We start from the raw sequence: 23,718 nt of genomic DNA on the forward strand, positions 1-23,718 counted from the left end.
TTTTTTTTTTTTTTTTTTTTTTTTTTTTTTTTTTTGCCGACATTTGGACGTTCATTTTCTTCAGATCTCCACCGACACACTCAATTCTTCAATTTCTCTGTTTATATATCATTTTTTTTAATTTTTTTTTTTCTTTTTTAAAACAAAACAACATTTTCACACTTTAAAATCCCTTTTAATTTCATAATCTAAAGCCGTGTGAATTAATGCTAGCTTTCGGATCACGCGTCATGAAAATAAAGATAATGTGTCTGAAATGGTCGGTATCGCTCAGTTGGTAGAGCAGAGGATTGAAAATTTTTGTGTCACCAGTTCAAATATGGTGTTGCAAATACGTCTAATGTGTCGGAAATGGTCGGTATCGCTCAGTCGGTAGAGTAGAGGACTGAAATTTTTTGTGTCACCGGTTCCAATATGCTATTGAAAATACGTCTAATGTGTCAGAAATGGCCGGTATCGCTTAGTTGGTAGAGCAGAGGACTGAAAGTCTTCGTGTCATTGGTTCAAATATGCTATTGAAAATATGTTTAATATGTCGGAAATGACCGGTATCGCTCAGTTGGTAGAGCAGAGTACTAAAAGTTTTTGTGTCATTGGTTCAAATTTGCTATTGAAAATACGTCTAATGTGTCGGAAATGGCCTGTATTGCTTAGTTGGTAGAGTAGAGGACTGAAAATCTTCATGTCACCGATTCAAATATGGTGTTGAAAATACGTCTAATGTGTCGGAAATGGCCGGTATCGCTTAGTTGGTAGAGTAGATGACTGAAAATCTTCGTGTCACTAGTTCAAATCTGCTATTGAAAATATGTCTAATGTGTCGGAAATGACCGGTATTGCTCAGTTGGTAAAGTAGAGGACTGAAAATCTTCGTGTTATCGATTTGCTATGAAAATAAATAAGAAATTTATTAATACTTTTGTTAGTTGAACTCTATTTCGAGTCAGTTTTTCATCTTATAAATATCTTATTCGATCACATCTACGAATTGAATTATTTTGTAGGTTGGGCATGTGACTTGAGTAGGATCTAAAGCCTACGGGCCCACCTTCGACGTAGGTGCCTTTCTTGTCACGTGGACCAACCATACTGAGAACCCTTCGACAATGCATTTAAGAGAGGACTAAGTTCAAGAGGTACATTCGAAGGGAAGCAATAACCGACAAACAATGCCTACAAATATAGAAAACTCTGTACATTTGTACGATACTAAGTCAAACTTGGTTAATATGATAAGAAACACGCGGTTCAAAATTTATATTGAACTTTAACCTAAGGTTCCTAGTCTCTTTCTTTCTGTGGGAGAAAGTTTGGGTTAGCCTCTTATGGTTAGCCAAGGACCTTTGTTGGGTTCGCCTTTGCCAAGTAGGCTTGGCTTTAGACCCGATCGGCTTTGGTTCAACTTAAAAGTTAAGTTTGTTGGATGAGAGTGTCCCACATTGGTTAATTTAGGGAATGATCATACGTTTATAATCAAAGAATACACTCTTCATTAGTATGAGGCTTTTTGAGAAGCCCAAAATAAAACCATGAGAACTTATATTTAAAGTGGAGAGTCCTGTTCGTTTAATAGAGTTTATTTATTAATATAATATATTATTAATATTAATTAGCCTAAAAAATTAGGAATATTATGATTTTCATACTATATTTTTTTTTTTACTTTTTAAATTCAATGAATATGACTTTGTGCAAATGAATCTATTCTTTTTGTATAAAATTTCAACTTAGCACAATAAATTTTTTTTTTTCGTGTTCCGACTCCTATTTCAATCTATATTTCTACTGAAAACTCAAATTTTAATATTACAACATAGTTTTTCATACGTTTATATGTTTGTTTACTGAGTAAAGAAAGAAGGTAACATATATATAGTAAGCGGGGTGGTCAGAGCGGAAATTTGGAAGGATTGAGAGCGGGAACTGGGACGAGAAATCCCATTTCCATCTTGGTTTAACTAACAGAGAGAAATCTCGATTTTAATTTTATAAAATTATAATTATAACTTTAATTTAAGGAATATTAGATGTAGATTGAATATAGGACTCAATTTGTCTAAGATTTGATTTTTTTTTTTTTTGGAATTTATTTATTTATTTTTATTAAATCAGGATAAAAATTTCAAAAAGTATTTATATTTAAATTTAATAAAATTGAAAATTGCGAGAGAAAATATTTAGGGATAAACGAGAAAAAGACAGCTGGTAATTTACACGAAGCAGAAAATATTTGGTGAAAAGACAATATTGCGTCCAGCGTTAGCATCACACACTCTCTCTAAAGAAGGGTACATTCGTCATTTCAAAACATAAAAATCAATTGCGGTGAGCGTGGATCGAACACGCGACCTTCAGATCTTCAGTCTGACGCTCTCCCAACTGAGCTATCCCCGCTTGATGACCTGATGAAAGACAATATTATATCACTACAATTAAACTCTCAAAGAAGGTGAAAAACATTGGTAAAAAGCAAAAGCCATTGCGGTGAGCGTGGATCGAACACGCGACCTTCAGATCTTCAGTCTGACGCTCTCCCAACTGAGCTATCCCCGCTTGATGACCTGATGAAAGACAATATTATATCACTACAATTAAACTCTCAAAGAAGGTGAAAAACATTGGTAAAAAGCAAAAGCCATTGCGGTGAGCGTGGATCGAACACGCGACCTTCAGATCTTCAGTCTGACGCTCTCCCAACTGAGCTATCCCCGCTTGTTGAGTTGAATTGAAATTTAAGGTAAATATAATAATGTATTATCTCCTCTACTATTGTCGTTTTTTAATCCATTGGGACGGCATTGCAAACAGAGAGCTCTGATGGGTAAAGCCAAATCCTTCAAGAACGAGTTCTCCTATGGTATGAAACTTTTTTGGCTTAAAATTCAAGATGATTTTCGTTATTTTTCATCAATTTTTCTCTTAGTTTGATACTTTTGGAGATCCTTATTGAATCATGGCGTTGAATTTTTCGTAGTACAACGATCGGAGGAGTCGTTCGAAATCTTGATCAAGTATCCGGATCGAGTCCCCGTAAGTTGCCAAATTCTCACATTATGCGTTTCTTATTTGAGAAGATTCGTATTGTTGCATTTTGTTTAGAAATTATAGATGTTGGTGAATTTATGAATTTGGTGGAAATAGGTAACTCAGAAAGTCTGCAGGTGTCCAATCCTTAGGCGTTTATCTTTGTTTCCTCTTGGTTGAAGCGTTATCGTTATGATTTTTTTGTTTTTTTTCTTAGAGATTGTTCGCGCAATTTGTTATGGGGGATGCTTTTCAGATAAATTCTTTCAGGAAATGAAATGCTGAAGTTATCAGATGATTTTAGTCAATGTTTTCTTTGTTATCTAAGAACAAAATTGTTTCCGGATTTTTGTTCAACTCGTGGATAGAAGCTGATTGTTCTTTGTATCAAGCGATGCCAAGGCGATTTCAATTTTGGTAGGCTTGGACAGAGCTATAGAAGGAAGCAAATCACTATTTTTGTTCCTAAAAAACAATATCACTGAAGTTAATGTGCAGACTCAATTATGTGATGTTCTTATATTTTTGAGGTGTAAATGCTAGATTGCTGTTCTTCATTTCCTCCAAATCCATGAAAGTGATTTAATGGTTTTCCTTTTGATGTTCTTTTTGAGTATCATTGCAGGTAATTGTCGAGAGATATGAGAAATGTGAATTTCCTGAGATGGAAAAGAAGAAGTAAGTTCTTCCTGCATATCTAAGCTTCCTCAATGTTTCAGTTCTCCTAATTTCATGTACCTCTCTCTGAAAATCAATTGAATGGAAACAGACACCATCACCTTTGCATTACACTCTTAACATGTTTGTTCTTGTTAATGTTTGAGAAACCATTTTTGGGTGCTGGCTGTCGATCGTAAGCGTCGAAATCGTCGAATTTCAATGTTCCTCACAAAATTGTCGAAAAATTATCGATTGTGACTCACTTTTTTTTCAAACGGCCCAATCAGAGTTTCCAAATTAGGGTCTCGGTTTTAACCCTGTACGTATGGTGCTATAGGCTCTCTTTCTTCGAGATTGTTAATGTTTGTTCTTGTCTGTCTATCACATGATCATCCTCCCCAAAAAAAATAACATCATGGTATTTATTTATTTACACATTTGGAAATTAAAACATAGTCTCACATAGTGTCTTACACGTTGTATTCCATCGTTTTCTCGTCTCGTAAGATACGATTTTCATTGAATTTCTGCAGAACTATGGGATCTGAACAGGGGTTTTGTACATGTTGCCTAGGTTTACATTTGAAAGCCAGTTGTGATCCTAAAATAACATGACATATTGTGTCAATTAGTTTTGGTTTGTCTGTTGAATGTCTTTTGTTTTGTTATTGACTAAAGGTACCTCATTCCTCGAGACATGTCTGTTGGCCAATTCATCCATGTCCTGAGCACCAGGCTTCGNGTATTTATTTATTTACACATTTGGAAATTAAAACATAGTCTCAGATAGTGTCTTACATGTTGTATTCCATCGTTTTCTCATCTCGTAAGATACGATTTTCATTGAATTTCTAAATTAGGGTCTCGATTTTAACCCTGTACGTATGGTGCTATAGGCTCTCTTTCTTCGAGATTGTTAATGTTTGTTCTTGTCTGTCTTATTTTTCTGGCTATCTATCACATGATCATCCTCCCCAAAAAAAATAACATCATGGTATTTATTTATTTACACATTTGGAAATTAAAACATAGTCTCACATAGTGTCTTACACGTTGTATTCCATCGTTTTCTCGTCTCGTAAGATACGATTTTCATTGAATTTCTGCAGAACTATGGGATCTGAACAGGGGTTTTGTACATGTTGCCTAGGTTTACATTTGAAAGCCAGTTGTGATCCTAAAATAACATGACATATTGTGTCAATTAGTTTTGGTTTGTCTGTTGAATGTCTTTTGTTTTGTTATTGACTAAAGGTACCTCATTCCTCGAGACATGTCTGTTGGCCAATTCATCCATGTCCTGAGCACCAGGCTTCGTCTAGCACCTGGAAAAGCTCTCTTTGTATTTGTAAAGAATACTTTGCCTCAAACAGGTAGGGTTAGGACATAGGATTACATTTGAGCTGATGCTGCTGCCCATTTTTACGTGCATTCTCGTGCAACAAGTCGTTTTAATCCTAAACAATTGCCCTCAAATTTTGCAGCTAGCTTAATGAGTACCGTGTACNGCTCTCTTTCTTCGAGATTGTTAATGTTTGTTCTTGTCTGTCTTATTTTTCTGGCTATCTATCACATGATCATCCTCCCCAAAAAAAATAACATCATGGTATTTATTTATTTACACATTTGGAAATTAAAACATAGTCTCACATAGTGTCTTACACGTTGTATTCCATCGTTTTCTCGTCTCGTAAGATACGATTTTCATTGAATTTCTGCAGAACTATGGGATCTGAACAGGGGTTTTGTACATGTTGCCTAGGTTTACATTTGAAAGCCAGTTGTGATCCTAAAATAACATGACATATTGTGTCAATTAGTTTTGGTTTGTCTGTTGAATGTCTTTTGTTTTGTTATTGACTAAAGGTACCTCATTCCTCGAGACATGTCTGTTGGCCAATTCATCCATGTCCTGAGCACCAGGCTTCGTCTAGCACCTGGAAAAGCTCTCTTTGTATTTGTAAAGAATACTTTGCCTCAAACAGGTAGGGTTAGGACATAGGATTACATTTGAGCTGATGCTGCTGCCCATTTTTACGTGCATTCTCGTGCAACAAGTCGTTTTAATCCTAAACAATTGCCCTCAAATTTTGCAGCTAGCTTAATGAGTACCGTGTACGAATCATACAAGGACGACGATGGCTTTCTGTACATGTGTTACAGCAGTGAAAAGACCTTTGGCTAAGGTAATAATCTGATTGAGATTTGTGAATGCTGAAGTTGTTGTATACTTTCTGCTGCTTCTCCTGTTGTGAGTATTATATTCCATGAACAAATTTGTTCTTACCATGTAGACATTAGTATGTATAATGTGTAAATTATTTAATATTGTAACGGGCCTAATCCCACCGCTAGGAGATATTGTCCTCTTTGGTCTTTCTCTCAAGGTTTTTAAAACGCGTCTGCTAGAGAGAGGTTTCCATACCCTTATAAAGAATACTTCGTTCTCCTCCCTAAATGATGTAGGATCTCACAATCCCCTCGGAGCACAACGTCCTGGCTGGCACTCATTCCCTTTTCCAATTAATATGGGATCCTCCAATCCAATCCACCCCCCTTTGGAGCCCAACATTCTTACTGGCACACAGTCTTATGTCCACCCCCTTTGGGGCTCAACCTCCTCGTTGACACATCGCCCTGTGTCTGGCTCTGATATCATTTGTAACAGCCCAAGTTCATTGCTAACCGATATTGTCCTCTTTGAATTTTCTCTTTTAAGCTTCCCCTCAAGGTTTTTAAAATGCATATGCTAGAGAGAGGTTTCCACACCCTTGTAAAGAATGTTTCATTCTCCTCTCCAACCGTTGTTTCTTTAAACTATCTTCTTTTTTAGTTTTTAAAATTTAGAAAATTGGTTCGATTTCTAAAAAAATATATACATAAAGTACGATAAAAATGGTATACAAAACACAAATTACATTTCCTAAAGACCAGAGTTTGTAGATCTATAATACGTACCTGCAAAGCACCATTTTTGCTTTGATCGAGATAGCTTGCCACCATGTTCAATAGTATTATGCCTTCGAAAACTAACAAATTGTCACCAAGGAACAACGCACTATCATCGAGCAAGCCTAGAGCCAACTACTGTTATTCTATGATGTTGTTTGTATTTGAAGATTCGAACTTTTGATCTATTGTTCAAAATTTTCAAAGCTCGTGACGTTTGAAAGATGGTTTTGATTTCGTATTCGAACCATTCCTTTGAAACAAGAAGGTTAGAAAGAACATGGTCAAGATGCAAATGTTTGGTATATTGTGTGTGTCTACCTACTACCCCACAAAACTTAAAATCTCCCACTAAGGCTTTGCTAGCGCCAACTCGATTATGAATCATCATTACTACAAAACTTCATAAACTTATATAATCACACACACGCTTTCGTTTAGCATAAGAAACCCTCTCCCTATAACTACGCTATCACCTTCATCTTCTTCTTATTCCTCTCATTTTCTCATTCTTTCACCTTCAATGGCTTCTTCTTCTTCTTCAATTCCTTGTACCATCTACTTCTTCTTCATCTTTCTCTCTAATTTTGCTTCGGCCACCCTACGTGTCGGTTTCTACCGTTCATCTTGTTCTGATGCCGAGGCGATTATCAAGAGTGTTGTCAACCAAGCTATCTCTCATAACCCCGGCGTTGCTGCAGGCCTCATTCGAATGCACTTCCATGATTGTTTCGTTAGAGTAAGCTTCTTAAGTTTTCTTTTAAAAACCCATTTGATTACTGTTCCAAATATTTAGTAAAAATAGAAATGGAGTCGTATTTCTAGTCCTTGTCCCCACTCTGACTACAACAGTTCAATTTCATCGCTAGCAGATATTATCTTCTTTTGGCTTTCCCTTTCGGACTTCCCTCGAGGTTTTAAAATATATCTCCTAGGGGAAAGGTTTCCATGTTTTGTTCCCCTCTCTAACCGATGTGGGATCTTACAATTCACCCACTCTAAGGTCAACGTCCTCGCTGACACTCGTTCCCTTCTTCAATCGATGTGGACCCCTCCCCCCTCAATTCACCCATTCAANAAAATAACATCATGGTATTTATTTATTTACACATTTGGAAATTAAAACATAGTCTCACATAGTGTCTTACACGTTGTATTCCATCGTTTTCTCGTCTCGTAAGATACGATTTTCATTGAATTTCTGCAGAACTATGGGATCTGAACAGGGGTTTTGTACATGTTGCCTAGGTTTACATTTGAAAGCCAGTTGTGATCCTAAAATAACATGACATATTGTGTCAATTAGTTTTGGTTTGTCTGTTGAATGTCTTTTGTTTTGTTATTGACTAAAGGTACCTCATTCCTCGAGACATGTCTGTTGGCCAATTCATCCATGTCCTGAGCACCAGGCTTCGTCTAGCACCTGGAAAAGCTCTCTTTGTATTTGTAAAGAATACTTTGCCTCAAACAGGTAGGGTTAGGACATAGGATTACATTTGAGCTGATGCTGCTGCCCATTTTTACGTGCATTCTCGTGCAACAAGTCGTTTTAATCCTAAACAATTGCCCTCAAATTTTGCAGCTAGCTTAATGAGTACCGTGTACGAATCATACAAGGACGACGATGGCTTTCTGTACATGTGTTACAGCAGTGAAAAGACCTTTGGCTAAGGTAATAATCTGATTGAGATTTGTGAATGCTGAAGTTGTTGTATACTTTCTGCTGCTTCTCCTGTTGTGAGTATTATATTCCATGAACAAATTTGTTCTTACCATGTAGACATTAGTATGTATAATGTGTAAATTATTTAATATTGTAACGGGCCTAATCCCACCGCTAGGAGATATTGTCCTCTTTGGTCTTTCTCTCAAGGTTTTTAAAACGCGTCTGCTAGAGAGAGGTTTCCATACCCTTATAAAGAATACTTCGTTCTCCTCCCTAAATGATGTAGGATCTCACAATCCCCTCGGAGCACAACGTCCTGGCTGGCACTCATTCCCTTTTCCAATTAATATGGGATCCTCCAATCCAATCCACCCCCCTTTGGAGCCCAACATTCTTACTGGCACACAGTCTTATGTCCACCCCCTTTGGGGCTCAACCTCCTCGTTGACACATCGCCCTGTGTCTGGCTCTGATATCATTTGTAACAGCCCAAGTTCATTGCTAACCGATATTGTCCTCTTTGAATTTTCTCTTTTAAGCTTCCCCTCAAGGTTTTTAAAATGCATATGCTAGAGAGAGGTTTCCACACCCTTGTAAAGAATGTTTCATTCTCCTCTCCAACCGTTGTTTCTTTAAACTATCTTCTTTTTTAGTTTTTAAAATTTAGAAAATTGGTTCGATTTCTAAAAAAATATATACATAAAGTACGATAAAAATGGTATACAAAACACAAATTACATTTCCTAAAGACCAGAGTTTGTAGATCTATAATACGTACCTGCAAAGCACCATTTTTGCTTTGATCGAGATAGCTTGCCACCATGTTCAATAGTATTATGCCTTCGAAAACTAACAAATTGTCACCAAGGAACAACGCACTATCATCGAGCAAGCCTAGAGCCAACTACTGTTATTCTATGATGTTGTTTGTATTTGAAGATTCGAACTTTTGATCTATTGTTCAAAATTTTCAAAGCTCGTGACGTTTGAAAGATGGTTTTGATTTCGTATTCGAACCATTCCTTTGAAACAAGAAGGTTAGAAAGAACATGGTCAAGATGCAAATGTTTGGTATATTGTGTGTGTCTACCTACTACCCCACAAAACTTAAAATCTCCCACTAAGGCTTTGCTAGCGCCAACTCGATTATGAATCATCATTACTACAAAACTTCATAAACTTATATAATCACACACACGCTTTCGTTTAGCATAAGAAACCCTCTCCCTATAACTACGCTATCACCTTCATCTTCTTCTTATTCCTCTCATTTTCTCATTCTTTCACCTTCAATGGCTTCTTCTTCTTCTTCAATTCCTTGTACCATCTACTTCTTCTTCATCTTTCTCTCTAATTTTGCTTCGGCCACCCTACGTGTCGGTTTCTACCGTTCATCTTGTTCTGATGCCGAGGCGATTATCAAGAGTGTTGTCAACCAAGCTATCTCTCATAACCCCGGCGTTGCTGCAGGCCTCATTCGAATGCACTTCCATGATTGTTTCGTTAGAGTAAGCTTCTTAAGTTTTCTTTTAAAAACCCATTTGATTACTGTTCCAAATATTTAGTAAAAATAGAAATGGAGTCGTATTTCTAGTCCTTGTCCCCACTCTGACTACAACAGTTCAATTTCATCGCTAGCAGATATTATCTTCTTTTGGCTTTCCCTTTCGGACTTCCCTCGAGGTTTTAAAATATATCTCCTAGGGGAAAGGTTTCCATGTTTTGTTCCCCTCTCTAACCGATGTGGGATCTTACAATTCACCCACTCTAAGGTCAACGTCCTCGCTGACACTCGTTCCCTTCTTCAATCGATGTGGACCCCTCCCCCCTCAATTCACCCATTCAAGGCCCAACATCCTTGTTGGCACACCGCCTCGTGTCCACTCCCTTTCGGAGCTCAGCCTCCTCGCTAGCACATTGCTTGTAATGACCGAAGTCTACCGCTAGTAGATATTGTCCTCTTTGGGCTTTGCATTCCAAGATTCCCCGATTTCCCTCAATGGAGAGGTTTCCACATCCTTGTAAAGAATGCTTTATTCTCCACTCCAACCGATGTGGGATCTGACACCGACCTTGCCCAATCTCGTCTCCGTACTATTATATATATATATTAAGAAATTTCACATGTTGATTATTATTTGATTCTATTCATTATTGATTTAATAGTGATTCATATTTGTTTTTGGGGAGTGCAATTTCAGGGTTGCGATGGGTCAGTGCTGCTGAAATCCACACCCAAAAACCAAGCAGAAAGAGACCATCCAGCAAACTTCCCAAGCTTACGAGGTTTCGAGGTAATCGACGAAGCCAAGGCCCAACTCGAGGCCATATGTCCCAACACCGTGTCCTGCGCCGACATTCTTGCCTTCGCTGCCCGCGACACTGCCTATAGAGTCGGAGCCATCAATTACACAGTGCCAGCCGGCCGCCGCGACGGCCGTATCTCAATAAAGCAAGAAGCTTCAACCCTCCCGACACCCTCTTCCAACGCCGACCAACTCATCAAGTCCTTCGCCAACAAAGGGCTGTCCGCGGCGGAGATGGTGACACTTTCCGGCGCCCACTCCATTGGAGTAGCTCACTGCCCCGCCTTCTCCAACCGCCTTTATTCCTTCAACGCAACGCACCCACAAGACCCTTCCATGGACCCCTCATATGCAGAGTACTTGAAGACCAAGTGCGCGCCGCCTAATGGCGGTGGCCGGAGCGAGCAACCGGCGGTGGCGCTCGAGTTTTTTAGCCGTAATCGTTTGGATAATTGGTACTATGTTGAATTGAAGAACCGTCGTGGGGTGTTGAGCTCCGATCAGACATTGTTGAGTAGCTCTTCCACCAAGAAAATGGTGATGGATAATGCGAGGTATGGGTCTAAATGGGCTACTAATTTTGGAAACGCCATGGTTAAAATGGGTTCCATTGACGTTCTTACAGGATCACAAGGGGAGATCAGGCGCCATTGTAGCTTTGTGAATTGATTTCAGACATTTAATTTGATCACCCAATTAAGCTTCTCATAGGAACAACAACAATTCTCTTGTTTTGTTCAAATTCATTCATTGATTTTAAATATTCTATTTTTTCACAGCTACGACAACCAACAGAATTGAAAATCTCAAATGCTTACAACTATTGTGTCCTAATGCTACAATCTTCATGATATGATACCACTTGTTGTACCCAAGTGCCATACCCAAAATGTTATGATACCCAATTGTTCTAGCAAAAGCATAAGCAAGATCAATCTCACACACCCACAAATAGAAATTAAACAAACATTTACGCAGTTCAGAAAAGAATAAATTTCCATATCCACGAGTGGTAGCCAATCACTGTAATCACTATATCTACAGGTGGTAGCCAATCACTGTAATCACTATATCCACATGTGGCCAATCATTGTAATCACTGTTGGATGATGGAAGTCCCACGTCGAAGTGAGGAATACTAACTCCATTGGAATGAGTCCTTTTGGGGAAGCCCAAAGCAAAGCCATGAGAGCTTAGGCTCAAAGTGTACAATATCATACCATTGTGGAGAGTCGTGTTCGTCTAACAATCACTATATCCACGGGTGGCCAAATGTGGCCAATCACTGTAATCACTATATGAATCACTGTAATCACAAAACAATACTAGACAAACTAATTCTCATACGTTAACGGATTAAAAGGTAATATTAATAAAAAGGGTTATGAATTAAACAAGATTTAATAACAAAAATAAATTAGAATTATGACAATTCAAATACATGACAATTTACATCAACCACTAAGAGTTAAAAAGCATATGTGCTTAAGGTTCGTCAGCTCAAAAAGCTCTCTTTTTTCGAGTGATTCTTAATCTGTTTGTTTCGACATATTTCGATCGTACACCATATCCAACACATAATTATTAAAACCGAGCCACATTCAATAATTTCAAACACAGAGCTCGAAGAAGCTAATTTCTAAAATGGCAATTCTTTCTAATCTCCCCTTGAGTTCCGGTCAAAACCTGCAGCTTCCCCATCTTCACCATCGCCGCCGCGAAATCTCTCATCCAAACCACTCTATTCTTCTGGTATCTCGTCACGATCGCCGCCGTAAGAGAGTCACTTGCCAGCGCCTGATCCGACGACAAAACCCCCAAATTCCTCTTCAAATTCTCAAAATACTGAACGTCCAATCGATTTGTCGTCACGTTGTCCAAATCCGCCGTCTTATCAAACCCACTACCCAACGGGCACTTCTCTTTCAAAAAGGCCGCAAATTTCGGGTCCAAAGTCGGGTCGGTGCTGTTTTGGTCAACGCCGTTGAAAAAGAAAAGCCGGTCGGAAAATTCTGCACACGCTGTCCTTCCGATGGAATGTGCCCCAGAAAGCGCCACCATGTCTCTTAGCGACAGCCCTCGTTCTTCGAAGTGTTGTTTGAGGAATCCGATGTCGGTTGTCGGAAAAGGGAGGTTGTCGGCGACTTTGGCCCCGTGGGAGATGAGTGAGTCCCGACGACCACCCGGGACGGCGTAGGTGAATTGTCCGACGGTAGCGACGCTGTCTCGAGCTGCAAAGGCTAAAATGTCGGCGCAAGAAACTGTTTGTGGACATTGGGCTTCGAGCTGGGATTTGGCGTCGTCGATTATCTCGAAGCCTCGTAATAAGGGGTTGCCTGGACGGTCTCTCTCGAAATCAGGGTTTTGCGACGTTTTGTCGAGGAGTATCGATGCATCGCAGCCCTGCCATGTATATTATTAGAGTTCTCGTAGATATGATTCGTTTTAGCTCGGTACGTATAACCGTTAGTTTCACAAGTTTAAAACATGTCTACTAGGGAGAGGTTTCCACATCCTAGTAAGGAATGTTTCGTTAATCTCTCCCACTGATGTGGGATCTCACAATCCATCCCCTTGGGGGTCCATCATCCTCGCCGACACACCGCACGATGTCTTGCTCTGATAGTATTTGTAACAACTCAAGCTCACCGCTAGCAGATATTGTCTTATTTGGGCTTTTCCTTTCGAGCTTCCCCTCAATGTTTGGTTTTTAAAACGCGTCTACCAGGGGGTCTAGCGCCCTTGTTGGCACACGGCCGTCTATCTCTGATACCATTTGTAACAATCTAAACCTATCACTAGTAGATATTGTCCGCTTTTGAACATAAACTCTCATGAGACCTTTTAAGGAAACCAAAACCAAAGTCATGAGAGCTCAGGTTCAAAGTGAACAATATCTGCTAGCGGTTACAAATGGAACCAAACCCAGTTACTGGATGCTGCAAGGCACTAATCGAAATAGGGCTGGGCTAGACCCTCTCCATAGTAGACGCGTTTTAAAATCATGAGGCTGACGACAATATATAATAGGTCAAAGTGAACAATATTTGCTAGCAATGAGCTTGAACGGTTACAAAATAAACCATGGAAAGATAGAAAAGGGACGAGAAATGGGCTTACAAGAACGATACAATCATGAAAATGCAAACGAATGAGGCCAGCAGCCATTCCAGGGTTGATAGCGACTCCCTTTTCCACTGCGTCTCTCACGATGCGTTCGGCCGAAGGACATGTTTGACGGTAAAACCCTAATTCGAGCTCTTCACAATAAACTTTGGATGCCATTACTATGCCCACCATTAACAGAGCTTTAAGCTTTGCTTCTCCACTCAAATCACTCAGCATTTTGAACTTTCCCTTCATATTTGGTACCTAAATTTTAAAGAAAGGATGAAGATAGGGAGTTTATATGGTCACCTTAATCTAGCTTATGTTAACAAAGGCTGCATATTATATAAGGAGGCTTTCTTGTTCGTATGCTTTTGGCTTTTTCTCTTTGTTTTGTTCGAATTTTACGAGTTGGATGGTAACAGCTCAAGCCCACCGCTAACAGATATTGTACTCTTTCGATTTTTCTTATTGAGTTTCTACTAATCTAGTAGATATTTTACGAGTTGGATTGGTTTATATCATCGATGTTAATCATGTGATTAACAATTTTTTTTTTTGCACCAATTTGAGCTTAACTAAGCTGGTTAAAACATGATATACTGAACTAATTCAACCTCACATATTATTGAACTAAGAAAAATCTCTACGGCCCGTTAAGAATAGAAATTATTACAATTTTTTTTTTTTATGAGAATCGAGCTATTACGGTAGTAAAGGAACCACACGAGAAGAGCGAAGACCCTTTTCATGTAGGGTCATAGCAAAAGATGTCTCGAAATATACGACCTGATCCATAGACCCTTTTCAGAGCTATAGTTCTCGGTGCATTAGACCCTCGAAAAATAAGAAAGATATTATTCTCTTTAAGCATGCATCTCGAGCAATTCAACTGAAGAAGAGCTTCCGCACCTCTCCACCCTTGGATCTCGTTTATCGAGATTAATATATTTTTTAAGAAATTAAAAGATCGATACAAACTACGTATGAAAACTTCGATTTCATCTAAGGTTGCTAAAGAGAGAGCAAGCCGGCAGCTAACTTTTTATACAAACATTGTGATAAGATTAGTTTTAAGGAATTAGATTTGAAGCATAAAAACAAACAAACCTTGGTGACATCGAATGTCTGTCTAATGTCATGACATATGTCAATTTAACTAAAAGAAAAGATAAGAATATTTGGTTCAGAAATCACTCGAGGAAGTAAATTTCGGATTACTTTATTGATCAAAGATCTCAAGACAAAAACAGTTGATTGAGATTCGAATCACTCTACAAGTAAGATCGAACGTGTTAAATTTGAATGATTCTAAACATGCAACCTAAACTGGTAAAATTGTAAAGAAACTTAACGTTTGACTAAAGGAAAGGTAAAAACACTTAGCCCTAATGATAAGGACGTCAGATTCACGGTTTTAAAACACGTCTACTAAAAAGAGGTTTCCACATCCTTAGAAAGAATAATCCGTTCTACTCTCCAACCGATGCGAGATCTCACAAATAAAATATCACAAATCAATTTCAAACTTGAGGGATCGATAAAACTTAACTTCAAATTAGGCTACTTATTATAACTACTCAGGTCTAGAATTCAGAACAAAATTTGGAGTCTAGATTGGACATTTTCCTTCATTTCTTACGACATGATCATGTTACTTATAAGAGCCACCTTTCCATGCAGCAGCTGTTGATCAGGGATTTATAAGTAAAGAATACATCTCCGTTAGTACAAGACTTTTTGGGAAACCGAAAATAAAGCCATGAGAACTTATATTCAATGTAGACAATATCATACCATTGTGGAGGGTCGTGATTTCTAATAGAGAGCTTCTGGAAAATATCATACCATTGTGGTGGGTCGTGATTTCTAACAAAGAGTTTTGTGGTGGGTCGTGATTCCTAACCTAAAACCTTGTGGAGGGTCGTGATTCCTAAGAGAGAGCTTTTAGACAATATCATACCAGTGTGGGAGGTGTGCTAAGAGCTTCTAATTCTGCATTAAAAACGTTTTATATTAAAAAAAATAGTAAAATCTTACATTAGTTCGAGGAATTTTAAATAATTAATTAAATTATTTTTTCATGGAAGTATTTTATTAATTTTTGCTTATTAAAAATTGATTTATTTTCCCCAAATTTATTTTCTAATTAAAGAATTTATCCTAATAGTTTCTAAATCAACAATTTCAATCAAATTATAAAATAATTATAACTAATTATGGTTTAGTTATTAATAATTATATATTTTAAAAAAANTTTTTTTTTTTTTTTTTTTTTTTTTTTTTTTTTTGGGTTTCACCATTTCACCAATCATTTCCAGTCTTCGTTCGTCTGCGTCTCTGACGGCCTTGATATTGTTGTGGCTCTGAAAAGAGGGAGAGATTTTCAGAGGCTGTTCTTGCATTTGGTGCCCTCAACTCTCTGCTCACCACTCCCTTTCTGTCCAGTCGCTCTCTTCTTCTTCTTCACGAATTTCAAATCTCAGTATGTCACTTGCAGCTCTCACCTGTAATTCGAATCCAAACACTCTGAATCTCAGTCATCGATCGATCAGAAGGAGCAATGGCGTTTTATTCATGGCGATTCCCACTCGCAGAACCATCAATTCGAGGTCACTATCTCTTCCCAAGCTCCTCTTCAGAATCCCCCGGGGTTCTTCGAAGTGCCGCAGAAACCCCATTTCCCCTCGAGTTAAATTCGTCTCCCCTGTGATGGAATGGCAGAATTGCACGTAAATACAGTATTTCTTTCTCGATTCTCCATGTTGTTTCGGTTTATTGATTCTCTATTTGCAATTGCTTGTTTGGATTTGGATTTGGATTTGGATTTCGGTTTCACTTCAAAAAGTTCCTAATTCTTCGCTGGATTGGTTTGGCTATTGCATATTGTTTTGATGATTTGATGTTGATTGCGGTGAAGTTCTTCCTGAATGATGTTCTCTGAGTTTCTTAGAATGTTGTAGGTTTGTTGGTATAACCAGGAAATGTGATGAATGCAGGGCCAAGATGGAAGTAGACATTCCTGCCTCGGTTGCTTATAAATGCTACTCAGATCGTGAAGCCATTCCCAAATGGATGCCCTTCATTTCATCTGTGAAGGTTAGCTATATTACTCAATCTCAAGTTGATTGATTACTGATCCTGAAAATATCTTCCATGTTTACTTGAAGATGCATTCGAGCAATATTGTATAATGGAAGGAAACCTTCAACTTGTTTTGCTTATATGAGGAGAAAAGTTTGTGAGCCTTAGAGTAGTTTCTTATGAAAGTCTCTTATGTGAGTGAATGCAAGTGAGGGGCAGGTCTATGTTTATGTGCAAAGTGATAGAAGAAAGAAAGATGAGAAAAATGGGCTGGCAATAGCCTATATTTTGGGAGAGAATCAAACCTTGGAACATCTAGTAACTTACAATTTAATTCCATAATCAATTGGTATTATAATGATTCTGCAACAAAATGAATGAATAGGAAGCGATGAGCTTTGCCTGTGAGATCCCATATCGGTTGGGAAGTAGAACGAAACCTTATTTATAAGGGTGTGAAAACCTCTTCCTAGCAGACGCGTTTTAAAACCTTGAGGAGAAGCTTGGAAGAGAAAGTCGAAAGAGGACAATATTTAATAGTGGTGGGCTTGGGCTGTTACAATGGTATCAGAGCCAGACACCAAGCAATGTGCCAACGAGGAGGCTGAGACCCGAGGGGGGTGGACACAAGGCGGTGTGCGCAAGGACACTGGACTCCGAAGGGTGATGGATTGGAGAGTCCCACATCGATTAGAGAAGGAAACGAGTGTCAGCGAGGGCATTGGGACTCGAAAGGGGGTGGATTGTGAGATCCCACATTGGTTGGGGAGGAGAACGAAACATCATTTATAAGGGTGTGGAAACCTCTCCCTAGCAAACACGTTTTAAAACCTTGAGTGGAAGCCCAGAAGGGAAAGCCCAAAGAGGACAATATCTGCTTTGGTCAGAGATGGGTACAATATTTTTTGTTGTCACTTCGGTTGACGTTTGGTCTTGGTTAAGTTGATCATTTGTAGTCCTCCCATGGGTGCACGTGCTTTCTATGTAAAACCATTAGGTAGGCTTAAAGAAGTACAAATATGGATATGAAACACAGACACCACATGACATTGGCACAATCATGTCATTTTTTAAAACTCTAAGAAACAGACACAGCAAAAACGATGTATTAATACATATTATTTTTTACACTACATAGAAAGTCAAAGTCTTAAAAAAATTGTATTTAGAGTTTGATGTATTTTGCTCTCAAATGTTCTTACTTTTGACATAGATTACTATTTTTGTCTTGTACGTTGAATCGGTGTTCGATACGTACCTAACAAATATTGGACTTAGACCCACGTTCACTTTGTACAATACGTGTCCAATAAGTTCAGTGTCCTAACACATGTCTAATATGCCATGTTTGTTTACTGCCAACACTTAAATCTTGGTACAGTTAAGCAATTTTTAGTTATCAGATAGATTGCACAATTTGAGAACTTGTTCTGTACTGTTTATAGGTTTTGGAAGATAATCCTACTTTATCACGGTGGTCATTAAAATACAATGCCTTTGGTCAAGATATTGAGTTCTCTTGGCTTGCTCGGAACTTGCAGGCAAACAATTCTATTCCTTGAACCTTCCATTTAACATCCATCATTTCAATAATTTTTTTGTCCTTAAACTGTTATCCGATAATATTACAGCCGACCCTCAATCAAAAAATCCATTGGCGGTCTCTCGAAGGTCTTCCAAACAGGTACCTCCAAAATTTTATTTCAAAACCATTCTTAGTGTCTTGTGAATTGTTTTGTGACGGCTTAGGCCCACTCCTAGTAGATATTGTCTTCTTTAAACTTTTCCTTTCGGGATTTCCTCAAGGTTTTTAAAACACGTTTGCTAGGGAAAGGTTTGCACACTCTTATAAAGGGTGTTTCGTTCTCCTCTCCAACCAATGTGGGGTCTTGACTTCGTTCCATAGGGTCACCCTCTGCCGTTTTCTTGTTCTTCTGAGTGTATTCTGAATCATAACACAATCTTGAGGCCTTTAAATCTTTGTTTCATTTGCAGAGGTGTTGTTCGATTTTATCCAAAAGGCCCATCATCTTGCCTCGTAGAAGTAAGCCTACAAAGCCCCAATTGACATGTTTGTATCCTTTTTGGTTAAATTATTGGAGATATCTTTACATTTTGATCCACCTAATGAAATCATGTGCTTGAAAAAGTAGATTAAACGTAATACACAGTGTCGGGTAATCATGCGCTTATTCTAGTTTTCTTGTTTGGTCGTTTTCAGCTGACTGTCTCTTATGAAGTTCCACCTCTTTTATCTCCAGTGGCATCTGTAAGCTTTCTAGCCAATTATTAGCTTGTAAACACATAATCAATCATGATTCTTGAAGAACACAATCCAAAATTCTCATATTCGTATGATTTTTGCAAATGCAGGCATTGCAACCTTTGCTTGAGAGATTACTTAAACGAGGTCTCGAAAGCTTTGCCACATTTGCTAAGAAATACCAAACGGCTTGATGACGGGTATTTGTGTCATATGGTATGGATATCACCATTTTTTACCAGATACTCTTATTGACAAATGTAAAATCTTGAACACAATACTTGAATACAATCATCTGTTTCAATAAGAAATTAATGTACTTTACAAAAATATTCTGAGTCCACCTGATTTATTGGGTTATATATATGTTCTTAATCTCAAAAAATTATTTACATCACAATAAATGGGATTGCGAGTTGTTACAGGAAGTGGTACACTCATTGGCATCCACTCTTATCCAACGATCTCTGCAAGCTACAAAGGGCTTGAGCAGAGAGGCTGCAGTATCTCAATTTTCGTTGCTGTGGTTGTGGAGAGTTGTCCCTATGGAAACTAGAGAAGCAAACAATAACAACGGTGAGATTATCGAATGAGTCTAGTCCCAAAGCCCGCAGGACGAGATCTCGAGCGCAACGCTCAGGGTTGTCATGTCGCTGAAGTCCCCGGCGAACTACATCGACTGCATGTTGGCTCGACATCACGTCCCAAATCCCGTCGCAGGCTATGATTAAGAACTCATCCTCCTCTGTTAGAACCACCTGCCTGCATTCTGGTTCTGCAATGAGGGGTGAAGGAGAACCATGGGGGAGGAGCTTCATGTCCCAATCCCCCAAGGCTCTGGAAACTGATAAAAGGCCGTTAAGATAGCCACCGTCGACGAAGCCACCCAACTCTTCTACTCGTTCCTTCTCCGGTGAATAAATTGGCCTGTGGTCTTGAGACATATCTACTGCCTCTCCCTTCCGACTAAGAACAGCCCGGCAATCTCCAACATTAGCCACCATTAGAAGCCTGAAGAACAGAAACATATGGTCAACAACATAGCTAGCTACCTCCTATTTGTGAGTTCTCCCAATCATATGAACAATGCAGTGCTATTCTACAAAGTGGCTAGAGATGATAATCTAAATAGACAGTGGAAACCAGGAACAAGACAGCATAATCGTATGAGTAGGTCAACAAAAACCAATAAAACCATGATCAGCCACAAAACTACCACCAACTTTTGGATTCTCCCAACCAAAATGAACAATGCAGTACCACCCAACAAGGTGGCCGGACACAATCATCTAAAAGACAGTGAATTCGTATGAGTAGATTACCGAAAGGCAGCAACACCAGACTACATTTTACAGAGATTGACATCAGGTATTGTGAGATCCCACAAGAGAAGAACGAAGCATTTCTTAGTGTGAAACCTCTCCCCGTAGACTTGTTTTATCTACAAGCGGTAGACTTGGACTATCACAAATGGTATTAGAGCCAGACAACGGGCGGTGTCGCTCAGTGAGGATACTGGCCCAGACCGCCCAGTGAGGATACTGGCCCAAGGAGGTAGATGGTAAGATCCCACCTTGGTTGGAGAGAAGAACGAAGTAATGCTGGTAAGGGTGTGGAAACCTCTCCCTGTCAATATCCTATCCTTGTAAGGGTGGGGGAAATCTCTCCCTATCAAGCCTAGGGGACTCATTTTACAACCTAAAAGATGGGCTCATGAAGGATGATTACATAAAATTGGAAAAACATACCTTCCAAGCACAAGAGCAGTGAGGGCCGTCGTCCCAGACAAATTACTAATACCAGAATCATCGGCCAAAGCTTGATCGGCCAGAAGAAATGCTTCTCGTAAGAAATTTTCAATCTCCTCCGGCCGGAGTTCATCAACATCAGGCATGTGAGGAAACCTAACATCTTCAAAAAAGAGTCTAAGAATATTCTTTCTTATATAAGCTGCTGCTTCAGGTCCTCCATGTCCATCAAACACCTGAGATCAGCAAACTCAAGTCATAATGACATCCAAAGCTACACAAACAAGGCAACCCACTAAACAAAGAAACTCAACAACTCACCCCATAGAAACCACTTGGCTTAGAAAACTTAAAGAGCGAGCCTAACTGTGAACACAGATCGTCAATCCTTATGTGTTCATCCTCCATGTCTCTCCTAGGTCCAATATCAGCAAAGCTCCCCGACCGGAGACTTGGAAATTCCCTCTGCTCCATCGAATCGACGTCGGTATCTGGAATTTGCTTCACATCCTGAAGAATTAAACATCATAAGAACTCGCACACATACCGAAACCATCGCTACAGAAACAAAATCATGACGATCACTGTTTCTATACCCAAAAACAAACAAAAACCCCTGAGAAGAAGAAGAAGAAGAAGAAGAACATACCGATTGAGAACTCGAACAAACCGATTCGGAAGCGCGAACACGATCGAGAGTCGGATCAACGGGAATCGCACCGTCGATGGACTTCATTTCATCAACAAGATGAGCCTCTTTACCGAAATAAGGGACCTCCAAAACAGGGAGGCTCTTCGAACACACAACAACCTTAGTTTCAGCCACCATTTTTACATTTACCAAAAAATCAGATTCTTCAACTGAGAGATCAAAATCGCTATAATCTGCAGAAATGTAAGTTGGAGTTGGAATCGGATTTTTCTCTCTCTCTGCTATGGAAATTTGAGAATAATGATATGAGGAAATTTCAGTAATAAAGAAGTCGGCAATGAAGAAGGGATATATAGTGGGAGCCGCCGCGGGAGGGAGTAAATTCGTGGAAGGAGACGGAGCACGTAACGCCGTTACAGAGACTTGCCTGTGAAGCCACGTTAACGTTTCCTCATCGACACTTGGCTTCATGAAATTACTTAAACACCCTTGCTTTAACTTCGTTGACTTTTTTCGCCTCTCTTTTAAAATATTTATTTATTTATTTATTTTAAAAAGAACGGGTTATGGGTTGACCCGTGGACTTTTTCTAAAATTTTATTAATATGCCAAACAATTATTTAAGAAATCTGGTGGAATGAGGACTCAGGGTCGGCCCACGATTCGACCCGGTTCCAATAAACCGGGTTTTTTTTTTAACGGCCACGTGTCGCCCAAGGAGTGGTTAGCATGGTTCAATTAGGTTGCACAAATAAATCTATATACATACACTCAAACTTTATACTTTATCTTAAAAATACCTTCGAATTTTTAAAAATTTTATTAATATTTTTATCAATAATATTTTATTTAAAAAATAACTTTCAATTTTCAAGAGTATTTAAAAGTTATAATTCATGATTCAATATAATTTTATAAATAGTGTTACCTTAAATATTAATTATAAATATTTTATTAAATTATAAAAATTATTTATGAAGTCTCGAATTTAAAATTATATATATATATAGAATAAATTTTCTTTTTGTCTTTTTGAGGACATAATAAAAACAAAAATAAATAAAAAATTATATAGAAATTTCAATGGTTATTTTCTTTACTTTTTGGAGTGAAAAAAAGGAAAAAGGAAAAAAAGAAAAAGAAAAAGAAAATTGTTGAAATAGAATGGGAACAAATTTAAAGTAGTTATGTGAGAGATATTTTTGTAGATAAAACGTGGAGGAAATGAAATCAGTGACGTGTGTATGTCCATCCAACACGTGGCATCTTAATTACATTTCTGTCCACGTCAACTTTAAAAATTAAAATAAATTATTAAAAATATGATCCACTTTCAAAATTATATCAATGCAAACCCCAATAATAAAAAGAGAAATTAAAATAATAATAATAATAATAAAATGTATCATTTATCATGTTCATTAAATAAAACATAGTAACGAGATGTAAATTAATAATAAAAATAATTACTAGTAATTTAAAAATAAATTGTCGCATGTAGCAAATTAATATTTAATTATTCGGTGGGCCTTATTTAATTTTTAAAATTAAAATAGTAGTTATTCACGTTTTTTATTCTATTTTCTTTTTTTAAAAAAAAAAGGGAAAGTAATAAATTTAATGGATAATGTGAAGGAATTTATTAATAATTGGTGAAATAGTGAATTAAAAAAAGAAAGGAATCTGACACGTGTTCGAAAATTATTGGATAAGTCAGTGACAATTCCTCAAGGTTGAGTGTTGGGAAAATGATTCTCCATCAAATATATTCACACATCTCCTTTTACGTTATGAAATTTAAATTTTTTAAAGAATAATAATAATAATAAATTCAATTATAAAAACTATAGGTTTCGAATATTTATTAATATATATATATATATATTGTATTTGACTAAGGAGGAGTGTATAACAATCATTCTTGTATCATATTCTTCGGAAAAAAAAATTACATTTAAAATCTCGTAAAATTTAAATATTAAACATTCACAAGTCACAGTGAATCATTGGCATCGGATACAGAAGTTAAATGTTTTTAATTTTTATAATAATCTTAAAAGTAAGTTACGAGTAGGACTGTGTTATAACCCTATTTTCAGATGGGTCGGATTTACTCACCTAAAAAACTGTAACCCGTGAATTAATCTATATATATAACCCGCCTTTAGGGAAAATTAAATATTTGATGGTAAAGAATCTAATTCTTGATTTTAGTCATATGATTAAAATTCTGTGATCAATTGACTAATTTATAAGAA

The 23,718-nt window shown here is 37.9% G+C and overlaps 6 protein-coding genes and 3 non-coding genes across 9 annotated transcripts; 4 read left to right on the forward strand and 5 right to left on the reverse strand.

Moving 5' to 3' along the window:
* Window positions 1-2,321: 2,321 nt before the first annotated feature.
* On the reverse strand, window positions 2,322-2,394 carry TRNAF-GAA. The gene has a single exon. It is a non-coding gene; the product is annotated as a tRNA-Phe (tRNA).
* Window positions 2,395-2,480: 86 nt separating this feature from the next.
* On the reverse strand, window positions 2,481-2,553 carry TRNAF-GAA. The gene has a single exon. It is a non-coding gene; the product is annotated as a tRNA-Phe (tRNA).
* An 86-nt stretch (window positions 2,554-2,639) lies between these two features.
* TRNAF-GAA lies at window positions 2,640-2,712 on the reverse strand. The gene has a single exon. It is a non-coding gene; the product is annotated as a tRNA-Phe (tRNA).
* Window positions 2,713-2,797: 85 nt separating this feature from the next.
* On the forward strand, window positions 2,798-6,045 carry LOC111778243 (autophagy-related protein 8i-like). The gene is made up of 6 exons (XM_023657949.1): window positions 2,798-2,857; window positions 2,975-3,030; window positions 3,650-3,702; window positions 4,363-4,419; window positions 4,996-5,057; window positions 5,781-6,045. Exons 1-6 carry the CDS (start codon window positions 2,818-2,820, stop codon window positions 5,867-5,869), a joined length of 357 nt encoding a protein of 118 aa, XP_023513717.1. The 5' UTR covers window positions 2,798-2,817; the 3' UTR covers window positions 5,870-6,045.
* A 1,940-nt stretch (window positions 6,046-7,985) lies between these two features.
* On the forward strand, window positions 7,986-8,473 carry LOC111779043 (autophagy-related protein 8i-like; the record flags this gene model as incomplete). Its single annotated transcript, XM_023659096.1, is given in 2 exon segments — window positions 7,986-8,104; window positions 8,216-8,473. Coding segments are annotated over 2 exon segments (208 nt in total), but the record flags the coding sequence as incomplete, so codon positions are not given.
* Window positions 8,474-9,518: 1,045 nt separating this feature from the next.
* LOC111779185 (peroxidase 5-like) lies at window positions 9,519-11,381 on the forward strand. Its single transcript, XM_023659275.1, has 2 exons — window positions 9,519-9,807; window positions 10,501-11,381. The coding sequence occupies exons 1-2, from the start codon at window positions 9,592-9,594 to the stop codon at window positions 11,272-11,274; spliced, it is 990 nt and encodes a 329-aa protein (XP_023515043.1). The 5' UTR covers window positions 9,519-9,591; the 3' UTR covers window positions 11,275-11,381.
* An 856-nt stretch (window positions 11,382-12,237) lies between these two features.
* Window positions 12,238-13,968, reverse strand: LOC111778796 (peroxidase 5-like). Its single transcript, XM_023658771.1, has 2 exons — window positions 13,726-13,968; window positions 12,238-13,008 (listed from the first exon to the last, which is right to left on the reverse strand). Exons 1-2 carry the CDS (start codon window positions 13,966-13,968, stop codon window positions 12,238-12,240), a joined length of 1,014 nt encoding a protein of 337 aa, XP_023514539.1.
* Window positions 13,969-16,020: 2,052 nt separating this feature from the next.
* LOC111778852 lies at window positions 16,021-19,390 on the forward strand. Its single transcript, XM_023658836.1, has 7 exons — window positions 16,021-16,445; window positions 16,713-16,812; window positions 18,243-18,338; window positions 18,429-18,481; window positions 18,793-18,841; window positions 19,019-19,066; window positions 19,171-19,390. Exons 1-7 carry the CDS (start codon window positions 16,201-16,203, stop codon window positions 19,252-19,254), a joined length of 675 nt encoding a protein of 224 aa, XP_023514604.1. The 5' UTR covers window positions 16,021-16,200; the 3' UTR covers window positions 19,255-19,390.
* LOC111778851 (probable protein phosphatase 2C 49) lies at window positions 19,342-21,938 on the reverse strand. Its single transcript, XM_023658835.1, has 4 exons — window positions 21,458-21,938; window positions 21,130-21,318; window positions 20,809-21,044; window positions 19,342-20,071 (listed from the first exon to the last, which is right to left on the reverse strand). Exons 1-4 carry the CDS (start codon window positions 21,929-21,931, stop codon window positions 19,498-19,500), a joined length of 1,473 nt encoding a protein of 490 aa, XP_023514603.1. The 5' UTR covers window positions 21,932-21,938; the 3' UTR covers window positions 19,342-19,497.
* Between the last annotated feature and the right edge of the window lie 1,780 nt (window positions 21,939-23,718).

The sequence above is a fragment of the Cucurbita pepo genome, chromosome LG17 (assembly GCF_002806865.2).
Source record: "Cucurbita pepo subsp. pepo cultivar mu-cu-16 chromosome LG17, ASM280686v2, whole genome shotgun sequence".
In the NCBI taxonomy this organism is placed as follows: domain Eukaryota; kingdom Viridiplantae; phylum Streptophyta; class Magnoliopsida; order Cucurbitales; family Cucurbitaceae; genus Cucurbita; species Cucurbita pepo.